This window comes from Electrophorus electricus, chromosome 4 (assembly GCF_013358815.1).
Source record: "Electrophorus electricus isolate fEleEle1 chromosome 4, fEleEle1.pri, whole genome shotgun sequence".
Taxonomy (NCBI): domain Eukaryota; kingdom Metazoa; phylum Chordata; class Actinopteri; order Gymnotiformes; family Gymnotidae; genus Electrophorus; species Electrophorus electricus.
In genome coordinates, this window is record NC_049538.1 from 15,154,655 (window position 1) to 15,175,331 (window position 20,677).

The 20,677-nt window shown below is 43.8% G+C and overlaps 1 protein-coding gene across 2 annotated transcripts; it reads right to left on the bottom strand.

Moving 5' to 3' along the window:
• Positions 1-8,226: 8,226 nt before the first annotated feature.
• usp8 (ubiquitin specific peptidase 8) lies at positions 8,227-20,263 on the bottom strand. 2 transcript variants are annotated; one of them, XM_027022782.2, is made up of 19 exons: positions 20,170-20,263; positions 19,468-19,649; positions 19,003-19,147; positions 18,697-18,782; positions 18,425-18,560; positions 18,268-18,310; positions 18,002-18,170; positions 17,444-17,606; positions 17,152-17,293; positions 16,532-16,779; positions 14,268-14,741; positions 14,061-14,135; positions 13,483-13,787; positions 13,010-13,231; positions 12,628-12,838; positions 10,531-10,767; positions 10,235-10,377; positions 9,952-10,084; positions 8,227-9,866 (listed from the first exon to the last, which is right to left on the bottom strand). In XM_027022782.2, the coding sequence occupies exons 2-19, from the start codon at positions 19,569-19,571 to the stop codon at positions 9,708-9,710; spliced, it is 3,195 nt and encodes a 1,064-aa protein (XP_026878583.2). In that variant the 5' UTR covers positions 19,572-19,649; positions 20,170-20,263; the 3' UTR covers positions 8,227-9,707. The 2 variants fall into 2 exon arrangements, with proteins under 2 accessions (XP_026878583.2, XP_026878584.2); XM_027022783.2 differs by having other exon boundaries at positions 20,152-20,248.
• Between the last annotated feature and the right edge of the window lie 414 nt (positions 20,264-20,677).

A 20,677-nucleotide genomic window follows, 5' to 3' on the forward strand; every position in this document is an offset into this window, starting at 1 on the left:
GCAAAGAGACAGACAGACGTACAGACAGGCAGGCAAAGAGACAGGCAGGCAGGCAGGCGGAGAGACAGACACAGAGAACAAAGGATAGTATGTGTGTGGCGTGTGAGTGCACATATTTTGATTAGAAGTTTGCGTGCTTCCGTGCATGGGTCAGTGGAGCTGTTTGGTTGAGAGGGTTTGTGGGTAATTTTGAAGTTACACTGATGTGGTGCCTCCACATTGATTATGGGACAAAATGTACCGACACCCTGTAAAGATTCATTTCAAGATGTACAGAAGGTTAATATGTTTTTAAGAGATTTTTATTAAGCTTATATGTGAATATTTAAAATTGCTTTTAACTGGTACGGTCTTGTACTGAGGCTCTTACATCAATCAACTGAGAAGTTGCCTTGTATGAATAAAAATCATTTTCAGTGCATTTTATTTTGAAGTGCAAGCAAACTTTTACATGCCTGTGCAGATGAACACACAAGACTTTTCACAGTACAGAATGTCAACACAATCCTTTTTATACATGTACAAATCCATGTAGTCATCTGCATTATAGCATCAATACAAAACAAATGAAAGAATATTAAATCTTGTAAAGTGGGCAGATTGCAATGCTATTTTTACAACGTGATTTTAATGTGTCTGTGAAATGCTGAAATGATGTTCACACAGACAAACATGAATTTTTAATGTTACAGAGGTACTATTGTCTTTTTATTTTATTTTTTTGGTCATTTAAATAATGTATGAAAATTTTAATTATCTAGATGCAGATATCTGGCACGAATAGAAAGTGAGGGGGTATCCTGGGAAATATGAGCTTATATTATTTTATTCATTTTGTACCACATATCATTTAAACTAATAAAAAAAAGAAACAGTTGTTTGTGTTGTTTGTGAGAGATTAGAACAGAGCGAGGAAGGAGGTGTGTGTGTGTGTGTGTGTGTGTGTGTTTAACTGAAACTAGTACTTATTCTTTAATGCTCTGTTGTCTGAGACAGAGCATATGTATTTTTCACTTCTAGACAGCATTGATCCCTGTATTTCAACAGCATTCTAGTTCAATGGTATGTTGGACTTAACCTACTGTACTGACTAGGATGTAGTCTATGAGTAAATGACAAAGCACTTTTGTAAGTTGCTCTGGATAAGAGCGTCTGCCAGATGTCATAAATGTGTGTGTGTGTGTGTGTGTGTGTGAAATGGAGACAGAAAGAGCAGGATTGAATTCACTTTTTTTCTTTTTGACTGATACAGAAAACATCAATCTTACACACACTCAGCAGGATGCTGATCTTGTTTCATTACAAAATGTAAGTGCAGACCATATGTGGTAGTGTTGTGGTCAGAGCAGAGCAGTTCAAAGTGCAGACGGTTAACTTTGCATGTCAGCTGTCCATCAGCAGCAGTGGGAGGAGCACATCATCACCAGGCACTGCATGCCAGCTACAGTCACACCGCCATGCCTGTGAGTCTGACCATTAAGCACTGGTAAGAGAACCTCTGTAAAGGAAGATAATTCTGCACCACAAAAGGCCTCGACAGCAGCACTGAAACTCAGTTGTGATGTTACATATGATGTTACATTCATTCTTTATCCTGCATGTGGCATCTTTGTCGAGTGTGAATGATGTGAAATTCTCTCAATCTGGGCCCCTTTCAATTCAGTTCAATTTAACTTTATTGGCATGTACAATGCACCATAAAATATAAAACTGAATATTGTTGGAACTAACAATAAAATATTAGTAAGAAGATATTAAAATAAATAATAGTAACGTAAAATAAAACAATACTAACAAAATAAATAATGAAATCTGGATAGCAAAAAGACTTGGAAAAAAGTCACCTTGAGAACCCAGAAGAAAGAAAAAATTCCCAGTACAGAACTTTCTAATTTCCAGTAAAACTTTGGAAACGAACCCAGTAAAACAGGACAGGTTAGGCTAAGGAAACAATGAAAACCCTATTAGAAGTTTGCGATGGCGTGTTTGCATTACAGAAATTGAAACATTTATCGAACAAAAGCATATCAAATCCAGCAAAGCTGATAGGAAGCTAAAGGTTTTGCAGTGCTGTAAAGATTAATCTGAAGAAAGGAGAATGGCAACAGTGCAATGAAACGCTGCAGGGAGAAGAACTCACAACATGGGAAGCCTTACAGCAAATGATTGGCCATAGGAAAGTGAGCAGCAGAGGATCAAGAAGAGAACAAACCCTCCTTTAATCTAACCTTACTGAAAGGAACACCAACGTCAGACATATAAAGACTATAATCAGAAGTGAAGAAACATGCTGACCTAGAGATACCCCAGAATGGCAAAAGAGATACAGGCAGCAAGGAAAATGTCAACGCCTCAAGCTACACGGAGCGTGAAATAGCAATTGGCCGTTAGGAAAATGAGGAACTGCAGGTAAAACTGAGAAAAATGAAAGCTTAAGGACAAAGTAGAGAAAAACACAAAACGACAAATAGACCAACTGAAGAAAAACAAGCAGAAATGTTCCAGGACTATGGTACAACTAGCCAAAGCCCCGGCACAGACCCTAACATAACACAAGAGATACTGAAGAACATGCAGCTACTGAACATTGTTTGAACTCTACTGAAAATTCTGTCCCAAAACAGATCAGAAGTTAAAAGTAGACACCAATAGTCACTGATAGGGCACGGATACGGAAGAATGTGAAATGGACCTGGCAGGAGATGAAACTGATTAAGAGAAAAACCTTCAGCTCTCCAGCTTCCCATATTGACAACTTTGCTGATATGAAAGGAAGGGCCAATGACCTACCGAAACCGCTGGCGGCACATTCTTGCCCAGTTTACTCAGACTGTGCCACATGTCTGTGTGGGCATCAAGATGTCTCCGTATGAACCGGAGCTGACGTTACCACGAGGCAATGCGGCTGTGGACCAAGCTGCAAAGGACAGCTCTCTAGAAATGGTTTCAAGATCTGAAAATCAGACCCAATTCTGCTACCCTGAGCTATCAATTCAAGGCTTAAATGACCTGAAACAGTCGACCAGATCAGAAGAACAGTCAAGCTAGCCTCTTAATTTTAAAACATAATTTAGTTTTTATTTTAAATCATTTTCATTTTGCTTATCCTCAAATCTACATGAGAGAATCATCCACAATATTCATGTGTGTTTGCTATGTGATGGCTTTTTCATGTGATTACATTGTAGAACAAGTACAGTCATGGCCAAAAGTTTTGAGACATACAAATTCTGGTTTTCACAAAGTTTACTGCCTCAGTTTTTTTTTTAGATCCATTTGTCAAATGTTTATATAGTATAGTTATAAGTACAGTTATAAGCATTTCATAAGTTTTTTAACTTTTTATTGACAAATACATCCTCTGCAGTCCAATCCCTGTGCTTCCTGCAGAATGTCAGTCTGTCCTTGATGTTTTTCTCGGAGAGAAGTGGCTTCTTTGCTGCCCTTCTTGACACCTATCCATCCTCCAAAAGCCTTCGCCTCACTGTGCACATGCACTCACACCTGCCTTCTGCCATTCCTGAGCAAGCTCTGCACTGGTGGTGACCTGATCCCATAGCTGCATCCTCTTTAGGAGATGGTCCTGGTGCTTGCTTGACCTTCTTGGGTGCCCTGAAACATTCTTCATTGCAATTGAACCTCTCTCCTTGAAGGTTTTGATGATTTGATAAATAGTTGATTTGGTGCTATATTAGAAGCAGCAATGTCCTTACCTATGAAGCCCTTTTGATACAATGCAATGATGACTGCACGTTTCCTTGGAGGTAACCATGGTTAAGAGGAGAAAACTTTAAGCCCCACAACCCTTTTAAAGCAACCAGTCTGCTCTTCTAATCAGCATGACACAGTGATATCAGATGTCTTGTCCTTGTTAACACTTTCTCCTGAGCTAACGAGAAGAGCACTGAAATGATGTTAGCAGGCCATTTTGTGGCAGGGCTGAAATGCAGTGGCTGGAATGCAGTAATTTTTAAAAAGTACATTTTCATGGCGAAGAATGACTTTGCAATTAATTGCAATTTATCTGATCACTCTTCACAATCTAGAGTTAATGCAAATTGACCACCATAAAATTTGAAGCAGCAAACTTGTGAAAAACAAAGTTTTTGCTAGTCTTAAAACATCGCGACTGTAGGAGAAGATGAAACGGTGAAAGCAGAGATAACAAAGAATGGAAGCAGTGGAGAAAAAGACTCTCCTGGAACTGCAGGACAGTGTAGGAGCCAGCCTGGAGAATTCCACTGCAGTGTGTGAGTGTGTGTGGGTCTGTGGATGGGTGGGGGGGAATAAACATTCCTATATGTTTGATTCATTCTCATTCTCTCTCTCTCTCTCTCTCTCTCTCTCTCTCTCTCTCTCTGGGGTGAGATCAAAGTCCAACACCTGTTTTAAATCTGGAAATGGTAAATATGAAACAGGATCAGTCATACACTTTTTTTTTTTCTTTTTATATCTGCATGTGTACTAACCATGACATATAACATTGTGTTTTAAAAATTCACACTGGTGTCTGATCACAGCCAACATTCCCACGTCTTCCACTTTATTGTAAGTTGTCGGTGGTTAATTAAGTTCTTCCACCAGTATATCCACCATCCCACTGCTATACTGACCTGTATAATGCCAAAGTATTTTATGGTGCACATAAATTCCTATTAAAGTTTGCACATATTTTTAAGTTTTCCAAACAACACTCACATTTCTGCATTTTTTTTTTCTGAAGTCATTCTGTCCAAATTACAGTATTTAAGTAATTAACCCACTACTGGTCTATACCGCAGTAATTAAGTGTCTGGTCAGCTGTGATGTCAAAGAGGTCAGTAGGTGTGGTGCATTCTGGAGCATGCAAACACATGGCAGACCTTGGGAAGAGGTCTTACATTTCCACTTATAAACAACAGAGCTCCACACTGGCTACAAGCCTCCATTCGTTCTGCTTTTGTTGTGAACAAATTTATTCTATATTGGCTTGACAAACCCAACATTTGTTCAACACTTGAAAACTTGAAATATCACATACATGTATGTATGTGTGTGTGTATAAGCCACAAGTTGTCCACCCTCCACCATAGGGTGCATGGAGCTGCAGGACCAGAAACCTCCAGTGGGAGGCACTGTGGCTGGCAGCCAAGTCTGTGTGGGCTGGTAAACTCTTGCTGGTGTTCCCAACACGCTACATAAATGCAGTGCTGCAGGGCCTGATCAACACTGTCCATCTTGCTGAATACTTTCTGTTAACACAAACCAGGAAGACACTGGCACCGTGGGTATACCTTGGCCTGTTCTAGAAACACACAAACACCCTACTGTTCCTGCGAACATGTATACACACACACACACACACACACACATACACACACACACACACACACACACAGAGCTTAATAGTACAGACAATAAATGCAACCACTGCCCCATACTGTTTTGTTTGTTTGTTGTTGTTGTTGTTGCTCCTTGCAGACACAGTGGGCTTGCTGGGGCATTTTGTAGGCTGATAGAGGAGGTGTGGGTGTCAGGGAAGGAGAGATTATGTCCAGATGAGATGAGAGCGAGAGCGTATAAGCTTTACCCACAGTTCAGCAATAACTCACAGCAAGACTCCCATGAGCTCCTGCCCTCCATACTTAATGGAATACCCAGTGTGGTAAAGCAGGTAAACACACACTCAGAAAGCTGGAGCAAGCACACGTACCTCTGTGCCTGCCCCTCATTTAACCACCTGGTGTCCTGAGACTCAGAGCAGGGAGGGGGTGATAGACTGTGTGTCTCCCAGCAGACAGATGAAGGGACAGTGTTGGAACTGTGTGTGTTGACTGCAGCTATCACACACACACCTGGCAGACATTCACTATTTTTTATGTCCCCCTCCCCCAACACACATACAAATGCTCCATACACCTCATACAAGGCCTTACTGTAATTAAGTAGTTCACCAGTTGGCGATCGCAAACTGTGTGTGTGTGTGTGTGAGAGAGTGTGTGTGAAGGACTGTTTGGATATGTTCTTCCAGCAGTGTGTCTACTGGCAATGAGCAGATGTTTTGGGCTAAGTGTGAAGTAAGACGAGACACAACCATGCTGACAACCATCAAAAAAAATGCCAGAGATACTAATCCTGCACCTCAAGTGGTACACACACACACACACACACACGTTACTGCTCCTGACTGCAAAATAGTATACACACACACCCCAGGGTTACTGCACCTCTAATGCCATTATTTCTTAGTTCTATCCTTTTAAACCCTATTGAAATTAATGTCTGAATAATAGCCCTTTGTGTGCTTACGTGTGTGTGGTCTGTGAAATATCAGTTATCATTGTCAGGGCCTTAAGAAGAGGAAGTTGAGCAAATGTCCTGTTCTCATTGGACAGCCTTGATCTCTCCGTTTCAGCCCTGCCCACTGGAACACCACACACACACACTACTCTCTCTACACTTTTCTTGTGAGTCTGGAACTCCACACACACACTACTCTCTCTACACTATTCTCGTGAGTCTGGAACACCACACACACACACACACACAACACACATTACTCTCTCTGTGCTGTTGTGAGTCTGGAACACCACACAGAAAATTAGCACCCAAACACACTGCCACTCAAACCCGGGGCTGAATGAGTGTGCGTGTTTGCATGTGTGGTGTTTGCATGTGTGACAGCAACTTGTGTTTGTGTGTATGAAAATTTCTGTTTTTCCATTTGTGTGATATGTTAGATATTTTATCATTAACACTGCTCCCTGTAGTCTTTGAAAGAGAAAAGTCTCTGAAATGAGTTACACAACACCCTGATCCAGTTTTTCTGCACTGTTCTATTTATAACACTGCATTCTACTTAAAAGTCTTCTTCCTAGTTGAGAACTCTCTCCGTTCTCTGCTCATGAGTATGTCATTTTGTATAAAAACTGTTAGGGGCCTAGAATAACCTTTAAACTTAAAGCTGATGTGTTTTAATGAGTCTAAATTGTCATTACATCCTGTAAGCTAATGCTAGCCACTCTGAGAAAGAGAATAGTCTGTGACTGTGGCTAAATGGGCATGTGTCCGGAGGGCGGGTGTGGAGGGAAAATTTGGATAAAGGATGTGGGAGGACTTCTTCAATGTTGTAGCAACATCAATTACAACAACTTTAATTTGGTAACCTGTTTCTGCATGTTATCATCAATAAGTAGTTCCTAATGTTTCTTTTGGGCAGTGAATTCTTTTGTCTGTCTCAGAACCACAGTGGAGATCTGGACATCGGCCAATTCACTGCTGATGTTTATTGCCTGCTGCCGCAATGTGCACACAAACACATGGCACAAGTTTGATGACGCCACAGTAACGGAGATACAGGACTAGCTCTTCCAATCACCAAATGCATACTTACAGTTTTACGCTTTTTAGTGCTGTGGGTGCGTGTGGATACATACACGTTTGGCACATCCAGTTCCCTCTCTTGACACACACTTTACACTTCCAGGTCAACCAAGCCAAGACTGGACATTATACATAAAATTAATGTAAAAATGAAGCAAAAGAACGTCAGGCAAGTTATTTACCGACCCCCCAATACACTCGCAGATGTATTAGTTATTACAACTGTCATTTAACTGCTGCCCCAGAACGTGTGTGCACGACACACTATAACTTGTATCACTGCTATTACAACATTTATTACTGTTATTGTTGTTTACTTGCTGTCCACTAACGGGAAGTCAGTACAGTCCTCGCAGAAGAACCAACAGCTACAAATATGTTTGAGATCCTGGATAGTACAGGTTTTAAGAACCCTATACTTGCTGTACTAAACTTTTCCATTGATCTGTATATAACTGGAAAGACTGATGAGACTCTGGATAAACCTAATGCCAGGTGTTTTAGGTGTTTTCATATTTAAAATTAGTTTTACTTTTTCAGCCTTTCATTTACAAGTTGTATGTAGCAGATTTTGCTTATTGGCAACCAACAAAATGGTCAGAACTGTTTTTCTCTCACCGAGGTGCCCCACAAACAGAACAACAAACTCCATGTACTCCTGCATGCACACGTGTATGTATCCACACACACCCACAGCACTAAAATCACACAGAACACAAATCACTCCTTAATAATCTTTATTTTCACAGCTGGTTAACTACATATTTAATCATGTGAGTATATAACCCATGTGGAGGAGAGAAGAAGTATAAGGTCATGCGGCAGGATGGAGGATGGAGAGAGGGAGACGTGGGTCCTGCAGGTGGGGGGGGGGGGGGGGTTCCACTGGGGAAGCCCTAGGACTTCCTCCTCACTGACCCTGCTCCCCAAACAGAAAAACAGCAGCTCCCCCGCCAACCCCAACGCCAACCCCAACATCCCATGCCAGCTCCCTACATCTGCAAACCCACACGTGTACTTAGGAGCCAGCAGAAAATGGCAGTTTACGTTAGAAACATGTTTGCTGTTTGACCAAGAACAGTGGACTGGTGAATGTCTGGCTCCCCCTGCTGGCTGGGAGTGTTTTCCTCTCAGGACTCATGGGAAATGTTGACCAAAGGCAAACTGGAGAGGAAGCAAAGCCAGCACTGCAAGATGGTGGCAGGGTTCTAAAGAGGCTTGGAGCACTTAACACCCACTTTAAGATGGGTGGACTTAGCAAACACCTACACAGCAATCAACCTCTGCTGCATGTGATTCCCTAGTCTTACGTAAAGTTACTATCCTTAACTAAATATGCTATGCTCTGCTCAAAGGCCAGGAAGGACCGCATAGCTACGGTAGTGTATTAACACATTTTAGTTTGTACTGTAAATTCAGTTGTAAGTCTGTGTGTGATCACTGCATTAGGTTAGAAAATGAGCCAGACTATGCTGCTCATTGGAGGATTTTATATGGAAGAGCATCATTTGGTGATAAGTGATATAATGAACTATATGCTGATATAACACCACCCTACACACCCATCATTTTAAAGAATCAAATGAGATTAATGGCTCAGGATACATTAAATGATAGCGAGAGAAGCCTGTTTAATTGAGTCCAGTCCAGACTCAGGAGACTCCGCACTCCGAGCTTCTGCTGTAACCCAGCAGACCCGGCCTACACTCAGACACTGAGAAAGGATTTGGTCACTTTAAAAACCAGAACTAAAATCATGTCTGCACAAGCTGTATAAACATGCTGAATGTGAAAGAGCTCTGCCTGACTTTTTCCATTACCCTATTGGAGTTTTAGTGGAAACTAAAGCAATAAGCCAGCTATACCTAAAGGCTTTCTGATGGTCTCACACAGCCAGAGCTAACACAGCCACACCTGACCAGATGTTCAGCACTCAGGCCGTAACCAACCTCAAAAAAGACAAGTAGAAGTGTTTGGTCTGGCTATGGAGATCAGACTTTCTCAGACATACGAAAGGGTCCGAAGGTTCCAGACCCTGAGGACCAGGCCGCGCCGGGCCACACGTGAACATGTTCCACCTTCTGGGTGTGTCCAGAGGCAAAAGCAGACAGAGAATTCCGCTTCCTACTGTCAGGAATAAAAATGGTTTAGGTTCTCTACTGAAACAGAGAGAGCAAAAAGAGACGATAGTGCGAGATGGGTGTGATCTTTCACATCTCCATTCTTAGTAAAAACCCCTTCAATCAGCTCCTTATCCTTGCAGGGGAGGGGAGGGTTTAAGCACCACCCACAGCAGCCCTCCAAACATAGGTGCAACTGGTCGCCATGGTGACAGTGGGCCTGGATCAGAGGGAGGAGTAGAAGAAGATGTATGCAGCAGAGGATTTGACAGAGGATGCGGAGATCTCGGACACCTCATTGTCATCAAACTTAAACCAGTGCTGCCTAGCCGCATTCTTGCAGAACGCTGTGTAGTGACCCCCATCTAGTCCCCCATAGTGATTCTACACACAGAAAGAGAGAGAGAGGAAATCAGACATCACAAAAACTTGTGTTAAAGGTGCACCTCACACACTCACACACACTCACAGACACAGCGTAGAGGTTGTATCTCTTCAAGTTGTTCTTGGGGCCGATGACATACTGCAATAGGTCCAGATTCTCCAAAGGAAAATCTACCGAAGTCTGAAGTTTCTGCTTCCAGCGGCCCTCATACCAGAACCTACACACACACACACAATCAATATGTACTACAATCCCAATTATAATGTCTACATCTCCTAAAAGATGTTGGGTGTGCAGTCGGGGGCAGTCACTCACTCACACACACACACACACACACACACACACACACACACACACAGAGACACACCGTTTTAAGTGCACGAGCAGAATGGGCGGAACCTTCCAAATCTCCAGCTTCTTGGTGAACTCCCTCTGGGCTTTGCAGTGTGGACAGTACACCTTGTTATTGTCCGTTAGTTTCTCTTCCTTCGAGAACAGTTTCAGACAGTCCTGCGCCACACATAGAAAATTAGCACCCAAACACACTGCCACTCAAACCCGGGGCTGAATGAGTGTGCGTGTTTGCGTGTGTGACAGCAACTTGTGTTTGTGTGTATGAAAATGTCTGTTTTTCCATTTGTGAGAGTGAGGGAATGAGTGTACCTGCAGAGAGCATCTGTTGCTAGAGGCCAGGGGCAGGGACAGGTACATGAAGGTCTCAAAGGTTCGGGACTTGTGCAGACAGGTGAGGCACTGCAGGGTGGATTTGAACTGGCCCTGGAACAGAGCCACGATGATGGACTCATTCAGAAGCTTGTGTTTACTCCACGCCATTTCTGAAGCTTTCAAGTCATCCAGATGATCGTTCGGCTCTTCCCTACAGCACTTACGGTTATCTGCCTGCGAGAGAGAGAAGGAGGGAGGAACAGATCTGTGTATGGTGAAACATTAAGGCTCAGATTGTTTTAGTCAACATTTTGCAGTCTAAACACACACACACCCACACCATCTCACTCTCATAGCATGCTTATGACTTGCTCATGTTAAACACGGAAAGGGAGATGTAGGCATTTCTTGTTCACTCCCACACCCACACAAACACTGAGCACCGTTACACACATGAGCTGAGCAAATGCTGACGCGTGGGCTGACAGAACTGAACACTGACAGAATTGTCACGTGACAGGTGTAGTCACCCAGAACTTTGCACACACAGAGAAACGCCCACACGCTTTACGAACAAGCCTAAAACCATGCAGAGAAACGGAGCGCCGTACTCAAAAGCATCGGGTTCGGGGATGTGCAATGCCCAGACATGAGAGACACAGAGCGACGGATCACGCTCAGGAATACTTACTCCCTACACACACCGTCACGACAACGGAAAATATAACAAAGGGGGAAAAAAAGAATGGAAAAAATTCATACTAAATGTCGTTTAATGACACCCTTGTCACCATGGCAATCCTGACTGCTGGACAGCACAGCCCCCCCCCCCCCCCCCCCGACTGTTTTTCCATATTTCCCCTGCCTGTTTCCTCAGACTGAGAGGACAAAAAGAAAATAATTTCAGTTTTCAACATCAGAAAGTATGCAGCATGTTAAATGGCACTTTTCACCACCATCAAGAACTGACCATCGTTTCAGTCAGTCAGAGGGACATTCCTTCAAACTCACGCACTCAGCTGACTATCAGCGGGATTGTTTGGGGCTTTTCTGAATTGCACGTGGTTTTTACAGTAATGGTACACTGTCTGTCACCACAAACATTCATTTTGAGCTCTCAGTTGGTAATTTTCTAAAATAACTGGTCTCCTCAAGAGGCTGCACCTGCCCATTTCAAAACCACAAAAATTCCTGCTTAAGCACATAATGCATTAAGAGGGTTTATAAATCAAAGATGTGTTTACTAGTTGTGATGGGTTTTTTATATTACACATTGTGAGACACCAGCAATACTAAACTTCACAAAATCTGCCATCCCAGTTTATTATATTTCACTTCCTGAAGCCACACTTCATGATGGGGGTTTGCCGAACAAGACTCTAACCAGCCGTACCATTCACACGGCCTGCTGTAACACCCTCATCAGTTTACGTTGACAGTCCTCAGGTTAAAGCAGCTGAATCACAGTTAAACACTAGCTCTTCTTAAGGCTGGCCTGTCTGTGAGTGAGCTGTGACACCCCCCTAGTGGACCCAACAAGCATCACTCACAGCAGATTACGCAGAATGCACACAGGTGGTACAGTCAGCAAGGACGAAATATGAGTTCAGCCGCTGCCATGACTTGGCAAGCAGAAATGAGAGAGATGTTGACCAAACATGCAGAAACGAGAGAGATGGAACAAAAACAAAACAAAAATTAACTGTTTTAACTTTGAACTGTTTTAATGTTTTTAACTGTGCATTCTTCTTCTTTATTATAATACAGATGAATTTATCATGTGTAGGTAAAATGACTCAGCACTAAGGTGTGGATAGGGTGGGGTCGTGCGCACTAAGGTGTGGATAGGGTGGGGTCATATGCAGTAAGGTGTGGATAGGGTGGGGTCATATGCAGTAAGGTGTGGATAGGGTGGGGTCATATGCAGTAAGGTGTGGATAGGGTGGGGTCGTGTGCAGTAAGTATATTTGACTCCCATCCCAACACTGCACCTTTCAGTCCACCCCAGCGCAAACTCCAGCCCTGCACACTCTTAGCCATGGTGCTTTCACACTATAGGAGAGCTAAGCCCTGCGGTATGGAGCGTACTGTTACCTTGTTGAGGTCTTCATGAAGGCCATCCATCAGGAAAAGCAGCAGCTCCTGGGAGTCCTGCTGCTCGTAGCCGGAGAACTGCTCGTTGATTTTGCCGATGGTGATTTTAAAGTCTCGAGGACTGATGTACTTAAACTGTCCTGACCAAAGTGCTTTCATAATTGCGCCAAACTCCTCTGCAACCTCTCCCTTATGGCCCAGAATATTTGATCTGTTCAACACACACACACAAACAACTGTTATAAATAATAATCAACTAATCTGCAGATAAACTGATGTAGTTTATATCATCACCAAGTTCACATTAACAGTATTTGACCGTATGATTTCAGTGGAGAATCCACCAGCGATAAACATGGCTGCTATTGCCTTGGACACATACCTGTTGATGTCATCCTGGTAACAGTTGCGGTTGAAGTAGTCTGCCATGGCAGGAGTGTTACACAAACACTGCAAAATGGAGTTCATGTAACATGTGTTGCCCAGGTTACGGAGGCCTGTCAGAGATGGACCCAAACCTCCAAACACTGGGTTCATGTTCCTAATCTTAGCAGCAGAGGGTCGGGCAATCTCAGCTTTAGCATACGTGGTGGCAGTGAGGGGTCTGCAAGACCACACACACACACACACACACACACACACACACACACACACACACACAAATAAATAAGAGATGTATGAAACATCTGCAAAAATGCCTCAAGTTTAAGGCATTTTTTCTGAAAGTCTGCAAGTTTGAATTCATTTTAGAAGCATGCAAAAACACAATTTTAAAACCCTTAAGAAAACAAAACGCTATACAAGGTGTGTGGTGCGTGGGATGGTGGTTTAGTTCAGTAAGTGGCAGGTTCGTACTTAGTGTCTCTGTTCACTGTGGGCATCTGAGCTGGCTTCCTGCGTCCTTCTGTGCGCAGGTCCTGGCTGATGTCGGGAGAGGAGTAAGAGCGCTTGAGTTTGGACTGCTCCCGCTCTCTCTCCCTCTCTCGCTCCTTCTCTTTCTCCTTCTCCTTCTGCGTGACTCCAGTGCTGGGGGGCTTCTGTTTGGGGGTGGGAGGCGTGGCCGGAGGAGTCTGGGGGATGCTAACCTCAGGGGGGTACAGGTGCACGCGGTTGGTAGGAGAGTGATAGTACCTATACGTTCCAGTCACTGTGTCCAGGAACTGAAAAACACACACACACACACACACACACACGCACGCACACGCAGTTCATATTGTTCATATTGACTCTGACTACATTTACAAAGACGAGCACTGATTAATTTAAAGCCAAAAGGGGAAATTCACTCACTCTCTGCACAGCTCAGTGCACAGAGTGAGTGAGTGAATGAGTGATTGATTAGGTGTCTTTGTGCATGTATGTGTGTTTAGGTGTGTGTATGTATCTGTATGTGTTAGGTGCAGAGAGCAGCTGATTGTGTGTGAGCTTGGTACCTTCATCCAGCCATCTGGTAAACCAGGCACTGTTCGCCCCATCTCTTCACTCCGGGCACGGGTCAGAGTATCCCGCTGCAAAACACACACACACACACACACACACACAAAAACACACACTTAGATCTGTGTAGCTAAGACAAACTGTGTCTTCTTATATATTGTTATACATACACACTGCATGCATGTTATGAGGTCCACACACACCTTGATCTCTGAGACAGTGGTGTTGGGGAGAGGAGAGTCCAGAGACATACTCTTCATCTGACCATCTAGTGTTTGCTCCTTGGTTCCTGTCGTTCCTCTCTCCTCCGTTCCCCGGTCCTCCTCTGCTTTCTGTTGCTCGAGCTTCCATCTCTCCTGTCTCTGCTCCTCCTCTTCCTCGTTCTTCTTCTCTTCTCCCAGTCGTTTCTCTGCTGCTCCTCTCTCTTCACTCGCTTGCCGCTCACGCTCTTTCCTCTCGTCCTCTTCATCTTGCTTCTTTCTCTCTCTGTCTCCGTGACTTTCCCTCTTCTCGCCCTGGGCCGGACCGCCGGCTGCCTCCAGAGTCGGTTTGACCGAGCGATCTGGAACCACTGGCCCGTTCAACGCTGCGGGAACAGGAGCATCCTTAACTGTGCCCTCATCGCTCCCCATACCGCCATGCGAAGTTTTAACAGATGGCTTTTTGGAACGGTCAATCTGGCCAAGAGAAAGCGAGAGAGAGCGAGAGAGAGATACAGCCACTTAACAAAAAATATCCAAGCTTTCAAACAGTGAGATACAGGTTAGTGTTTGACATAAAGAAATGGATGTGTGCCTGCTATGAGTGTGGTCTACTTTACAAACTGTAGCCTGAAAAATGGTGTAAAAAAAAAGAAAAAAAAAAAAAGAAAAAGACTACGCTATTACTGCTCCTCTCCGGCTCCGTTTCTGTGAGCTGTCCGCTGCTCCTTCTCCTTTCCCCTTCCTTGAATTTCCTTAACTTCGCAGTTACACCGGAAACATGATTTTTCTTTTTTAATTAAAGAGTGGAATAATAAACAAATGACAGTTGGCCACTGTAACAAAGGCTGAAGGAAGCCATCCTGCCCAGGACTCAAACATGTGCTCTGACCACTGGACCAAAGAGCCAGCTCCCCCAGCATAGTAACCGCTGTGGTCTCCATCACAGTTGCAGATATAGCAGTGAATGGTGCTAAAATGGTGCTTTATTTCGTTTAAATGCTCTCACTATAAGACAGGAAGCCTGTTCTCCTGATAGCAATGGAAATCACACCTATGTGAGTGCATGGATATTTGCATTTGAATATAATAGTTTCTGATCGTTAATGGGAAGAAAATGCTACATTTAAACTCTACAGTGGATAAACTATGCTCAAACTATCCCAGCTGTTATCATGTGACCTGCTAAAACTAACCTGGCTGTTATCACATGCGCTGCTATGCTATTTTCAGGATGGATTTCTGATGGTTCCAGATTTGTTTCCTTAAAAATGTCTTCACCAATACCCGATCCAGCATTTTTGTTTTTTTTTTTTTTTTTTTTTTTTTTTTTTTTACTTTTATTTAAAGACTTTACAGTGTTGACCCTTATTTTTTAAGACTTCTGCAGTTGGCCTTGGCATGCTGGATATCAGCTTCTGGGCAAAATCTTGACTGATGGCAACCCATTCTTGCCTGAACAGTGCTTGGAGTTGATCACAGTTTCTGTGTTTGTTTGCCCACCCTCTTTTTGAGGATTGACGCAGGTTCTCTATTGGATTGAGATCTGGGGAGCTTCCTGGCCATGTACCCAAAATTTCAAAGTTTTGTTCACCAAGCCACTTGGTTATCACGTTTGCCTTGTAACATTGTGCTCTGTCATGCTGGAAAAAGCATCACCAAATTGCTCCTGGATCAATGGGAGAAGTTGCGCTTGGAGGATGTTTTGATACCATTCCTTATTCATGGCAGTGTTCTTAAGCAATATTTTGAGCAAACCCACTGCCTTGGATGAGAAACAACCCCACACATGAACGGGCTCAGGATGCCTCACTGTTGGCATGACGCAGGACTCATGGTAGCGCTCCCTTTTAATCTCTTCTGTCTTTGTCCAGATGTCCAAAACAGTCTGAAGGGGGCTTCATCAGAGAAATTAACTTTACCTGAGTCCTCTGCAGTCCAATCCCTGTGCTTCCTGCAGAATGTCAGTCTGTCCTTGATGTTTTTCTCGGAGAGAAGTGGCTTCTTTGCTGCCCTTCTTGACACCTATCCATCCTCCAAAAGCCTTCGCCTCACTGTGCACATGCACTCACACCTGCCTTCTGCCATTCCTGAGCAAGCTCTCATCCAAGGGAGTGGGTTTGCTCAAAATGTTATTAGAAATATAACTTCCCTTTAACATATAAACATCTCACAAAAAAACTGAGGCAGTATATTTTGTGAAAACCAAAATGTGTGTCAGTCTCAAAACTTTTGGCCACAACTGTATGTATTTGTGTGTGTGGTACCTGGGGGATAGGCTTTGCTGTAGCAACAGGTTGCTTTTGGTTGGATATACTGGCTGAGCTCACACTAGGCTGTGATGATGGTGTGGGTGTGGGGTCTTGTGTATCAGGTCCCACGGGCTCCACTTGTGCGGTTTCCACAGAGATCTTTCCGTTAACCTGCACAGGAGCCACTTCGTCCTCTCTATCACTCACGCACACATTCACACTCTTGGGTGGAGACTCCTCCAGGCAGGGGTAGCTGAAATTCACTGACACACACACGGACAACAAACATTACTCACCGTTAGATCGCTTAACACACAACGTTCAGTGACTTCACATAATGTACAGCACTCATAGTGAGATTACTTAACACACTGTCCAAACAAACTGCAACACCTCCACATAGTAGCAGGTGATACTCTGAGGCAAGTGTGAGTCTTTGTGTGTTATACTTATGCAGTGGGAAGTGTGTGCATGTTTGCGTGTGTGTGCATGCATGAGCACCTGTATGTGCATGCAATACTCATGCTCTGACAGTAGGTTCACTGTACGCCGTCTCAGCAGCGTGTGTGTGTGTGTATGTGTGTGTGTGTCTGTATGCACAAGCATGTGTTTGTGTGTGCATGTGTAAGACTCACGCTGTGGCAGTGGATTCACTGTACGTTGTCTGGGTGGTTTGATTTTGGAGTTGGTGGTGAACATGGGGTAAAAGAGTAACCAGTTCTCATATCCACCCTCCAGGATCTGGGGTTCACTGCGCAGGATAGTCACGCTGTCCCACTGGAATCACAGGCACGCACACACAAACACGTGCACAATGTAGCAGTAATGCAGAACATTGGACTCTCTGGGCAGCAGCAGCAGGAGCGCTGCCCTACATTCGACCAGTAGACCAGTGTCCATCTGCGGCGCTCTGCAGGGGCTCAGTACCTTATACAGCGCATCTTTCAGGCTCTGTAGCGTGGTGCCCATTTTGAGGTCAGATACACAGCTGAACCAGTCCAGCAGGACGATGTAGTCCACACAGCCCCGCTGCCTCCACTGGGGCAGGGAGGACACTGGCAGCTTCACCTCCACCTGGTTCACCGTGATCCTGACAATCAGTGCATGGACACACACACACACACACACACACACACGCACACACACACACACGCACGCGCACACACGCACACACACACGCACCCTCAAGCATGTGGCGCTGCATATGGAATAAGTGCACAGTGCACATCCAAGCTGGGATAGTCCAACCACAGCAGGAATGGACATGCCTAGTATTAGTGTTTCAATGCTAAGGCTATGCTGTACTACTAAGGTGTGTGATCAGTGGGTCTATAATTTTATTGTTAATATTGGCTGTGGTATTGGGGTGATTATATAAATGTGTAATAATTGTGTGTGACACATCAATGAGCGTGATTGATTACCGGGCCCTTAACCAGGGCCAGCGCCCAGTGTGTGGGGTGAGGATTGGATGGGGGGCCTTACCCAGGGCTGATGGCCTCTTCTGGAACACTAATGCAGTTCTGACCAGAAATCATCATGTGTGACTCCTCAAAATCTGCAAGTCTTCGAGCATCCATCACCAGCACACTCATCTCCGGGTCCAGTATCATATTGTACAACTGCTGTGCACTAAAACCTCCACTGGGTGGCACTTTAGGTTAGAAAGAGAAAGGGAGGGAGCAAGTTATGGAAATCAAGGCTTAATTTAAACTCATTTACACAACAAACACAGAACACAGGCGTCTCACCTGTGCAGGACACACTCTTTGGGTCATTCCGTTCCCCTTTTGCCTGTGTAAAACACACAGAAGAAATCAGGATGACAGCTTTATATTCACTGAAGAGTACAAACTCAAATGACAAATTATTTATAGTAATGTTAAAGATCAATTCTGAATGATGTACCTTTTTATTATCCTTCCTTTTTTCTGTTGCTTTGCATGAAGCTCCTCTTCCATCTTTCTCTGGCTTTTCCTCTCGTCTCTCCTCTTCCCTCTTTTCTCTCTCTTCAAGCTTTTTCCGCACCTCCACCTCTTCATACCTGTTGGGGGCGGGGGGTGATGAGAGGCCAAGGTCAAATGTCAGGGGTGTGTGATAACCCTGTGCTCGGGTCAGAGATCAGAGATGTGTCTGAAGACAATGACACGTGCTGAAATGAGCAACGCAAAATCAGTGACCTGAGCTTCAGGCTCTCTGAGAGCTTCTCAGCTTCCTCGATCGCTTTCTTAAAACTCGTCGGGCCAAGCATTGACAGGAAGAAGTCCTGGGGGATTAAAAATAAATATACTTTATTACCCTGCTTCAATAGTAACATTAAAAATGTAGAGGTAAATATGTCCCATTTCCTAAATGTCCAAAGGTGAGGCACGGAAAACCACCACCCAAAGTGGTTTAGGTGGTTACAGAGTCATGTGCTTTCTGGGAGCATTGAGTAAGGAGCTGCATCATGGCTCTGCATTCTCACTCAGGCCACATTGCACCACCTGCTGTTGCTTGAAGTCTGGCCTCTTCTTGATAAGGTCATACACAGTCAGGTACTTCATGTAGAGGACGTAGGCTTTCTCCTCATCGCGCTCCAGACGGCATTCCTCTGCTGCCTTAAAGATCTTACAAGCACTCTGCACATAGCTGGGACACACAAAGACCATTACCGTTACCAGGGAAACAAAGAGATGAAGCAGAGAGATGATACACAGTTTAAAACTCTCTTCTGCATAGACCAGGATAGAAACGAACTCATAACTGAATCTTTACTAGCAACGTTGATATGGCATTAACTCCTATTCACGCACTAGTTCACTAAAGATTCGAAAAATCGCCATCAATGGGATTTGCCTGATTTCAGGGAATCAATAGCAAAGACATCAAAGCACAAATGGTGTGTTTGTCTGACATTTCCACAAAAAAAGTTTAAGCAACTGCTCTCCAAAAAGTCTGGTTTCTCTTACTGTCTTGTGCTAACTTTGTCCAGCTTAATCTCTGCCTTCTTGTTCAGATCTCCTAGAGACGTTGATAGGTACAAGTCTTTCACTCCAGTGGACACCGCAGGCATTTTGTAGCTTGCGTTTGGATCACAGCTCACGGCAAAAATATCACGTTACATCCTCATTAGCGGTATAAGTGTCAGAACCTGTCAGAATCGGGGGACAAACAACTACGATTATAACTGCTTTGACTAAAAATAAGCATCACTTATTAAGAGTATTACCACAAAACACTAAGCCAAACAGTTTTTGCTCACTGTACGTTGTCATGTGACTCGTACATTTTCACAAACATCAAGCTGTGCGGATTCATATTAACATATAACGCTAGGTGTTTGTTTCACTAATGTACTATTAAATACAACTAGCTAAGTAAAAGTATAGCTTATCGATAGCCAGTATCAGCTACATAGATACTATAAGAATGGTCGAACTTGAGAGCTCAGAGTATCACGGAGTAAATAACAATCAAGTAAATAAGGAAGTAGCCATCTAGCCATTTAACGTCTCCAGCGGAGTGGGACAGTGCTTAGCTTTATCAACACAGCAAGCTAGCAACCACTGACCATCCCGAGGCGGTTTTATCAGCTTGTAGTCTACTCAGCTAAAGATCAAGTTAAGCTATATGTAACATAGAAAGTGACATACAAAGCAAAAACCACTGACCAGCCAAGTGAGCGTTAACAACATCTAAACAATGCTCAGATTAACAGAGCTTGAGTTGCTCAACACTTCACAGCTGATTCCCGGAAGAACCTCACAGCCACTGAACCTACACTGAGCGTCTTCAAAACGCGGAAGCTTTATTTAAAATAGGCATTTAAAGCCTAGGCATGTCTGTGGTTAACAACGAAAAGGCGCAACATTGCTTACAGGAGTAATAACTTTTTTTTGGTAAACTGGGCATTATTTTGTAGTGCATTAAGCGTTTACAACTCTTAATATGATATATATGGGCTATGTATTTAATAACTTGGTTGAGTATGCGATGGACTAGGGTACAGTTTACAGATGTCGATGTTATGAAACTTATTTTTGTAGTTTGGAAATTCCAAAGGCTTCCAAATGAAGAATTACAGGCGGTATAACTGCTGCCCCACTGTGCCCATGTACAGCCTTCACCCACTATGCCATCACTGACCTTATCTCCGTCCTAGACCACGTATCACTCCGC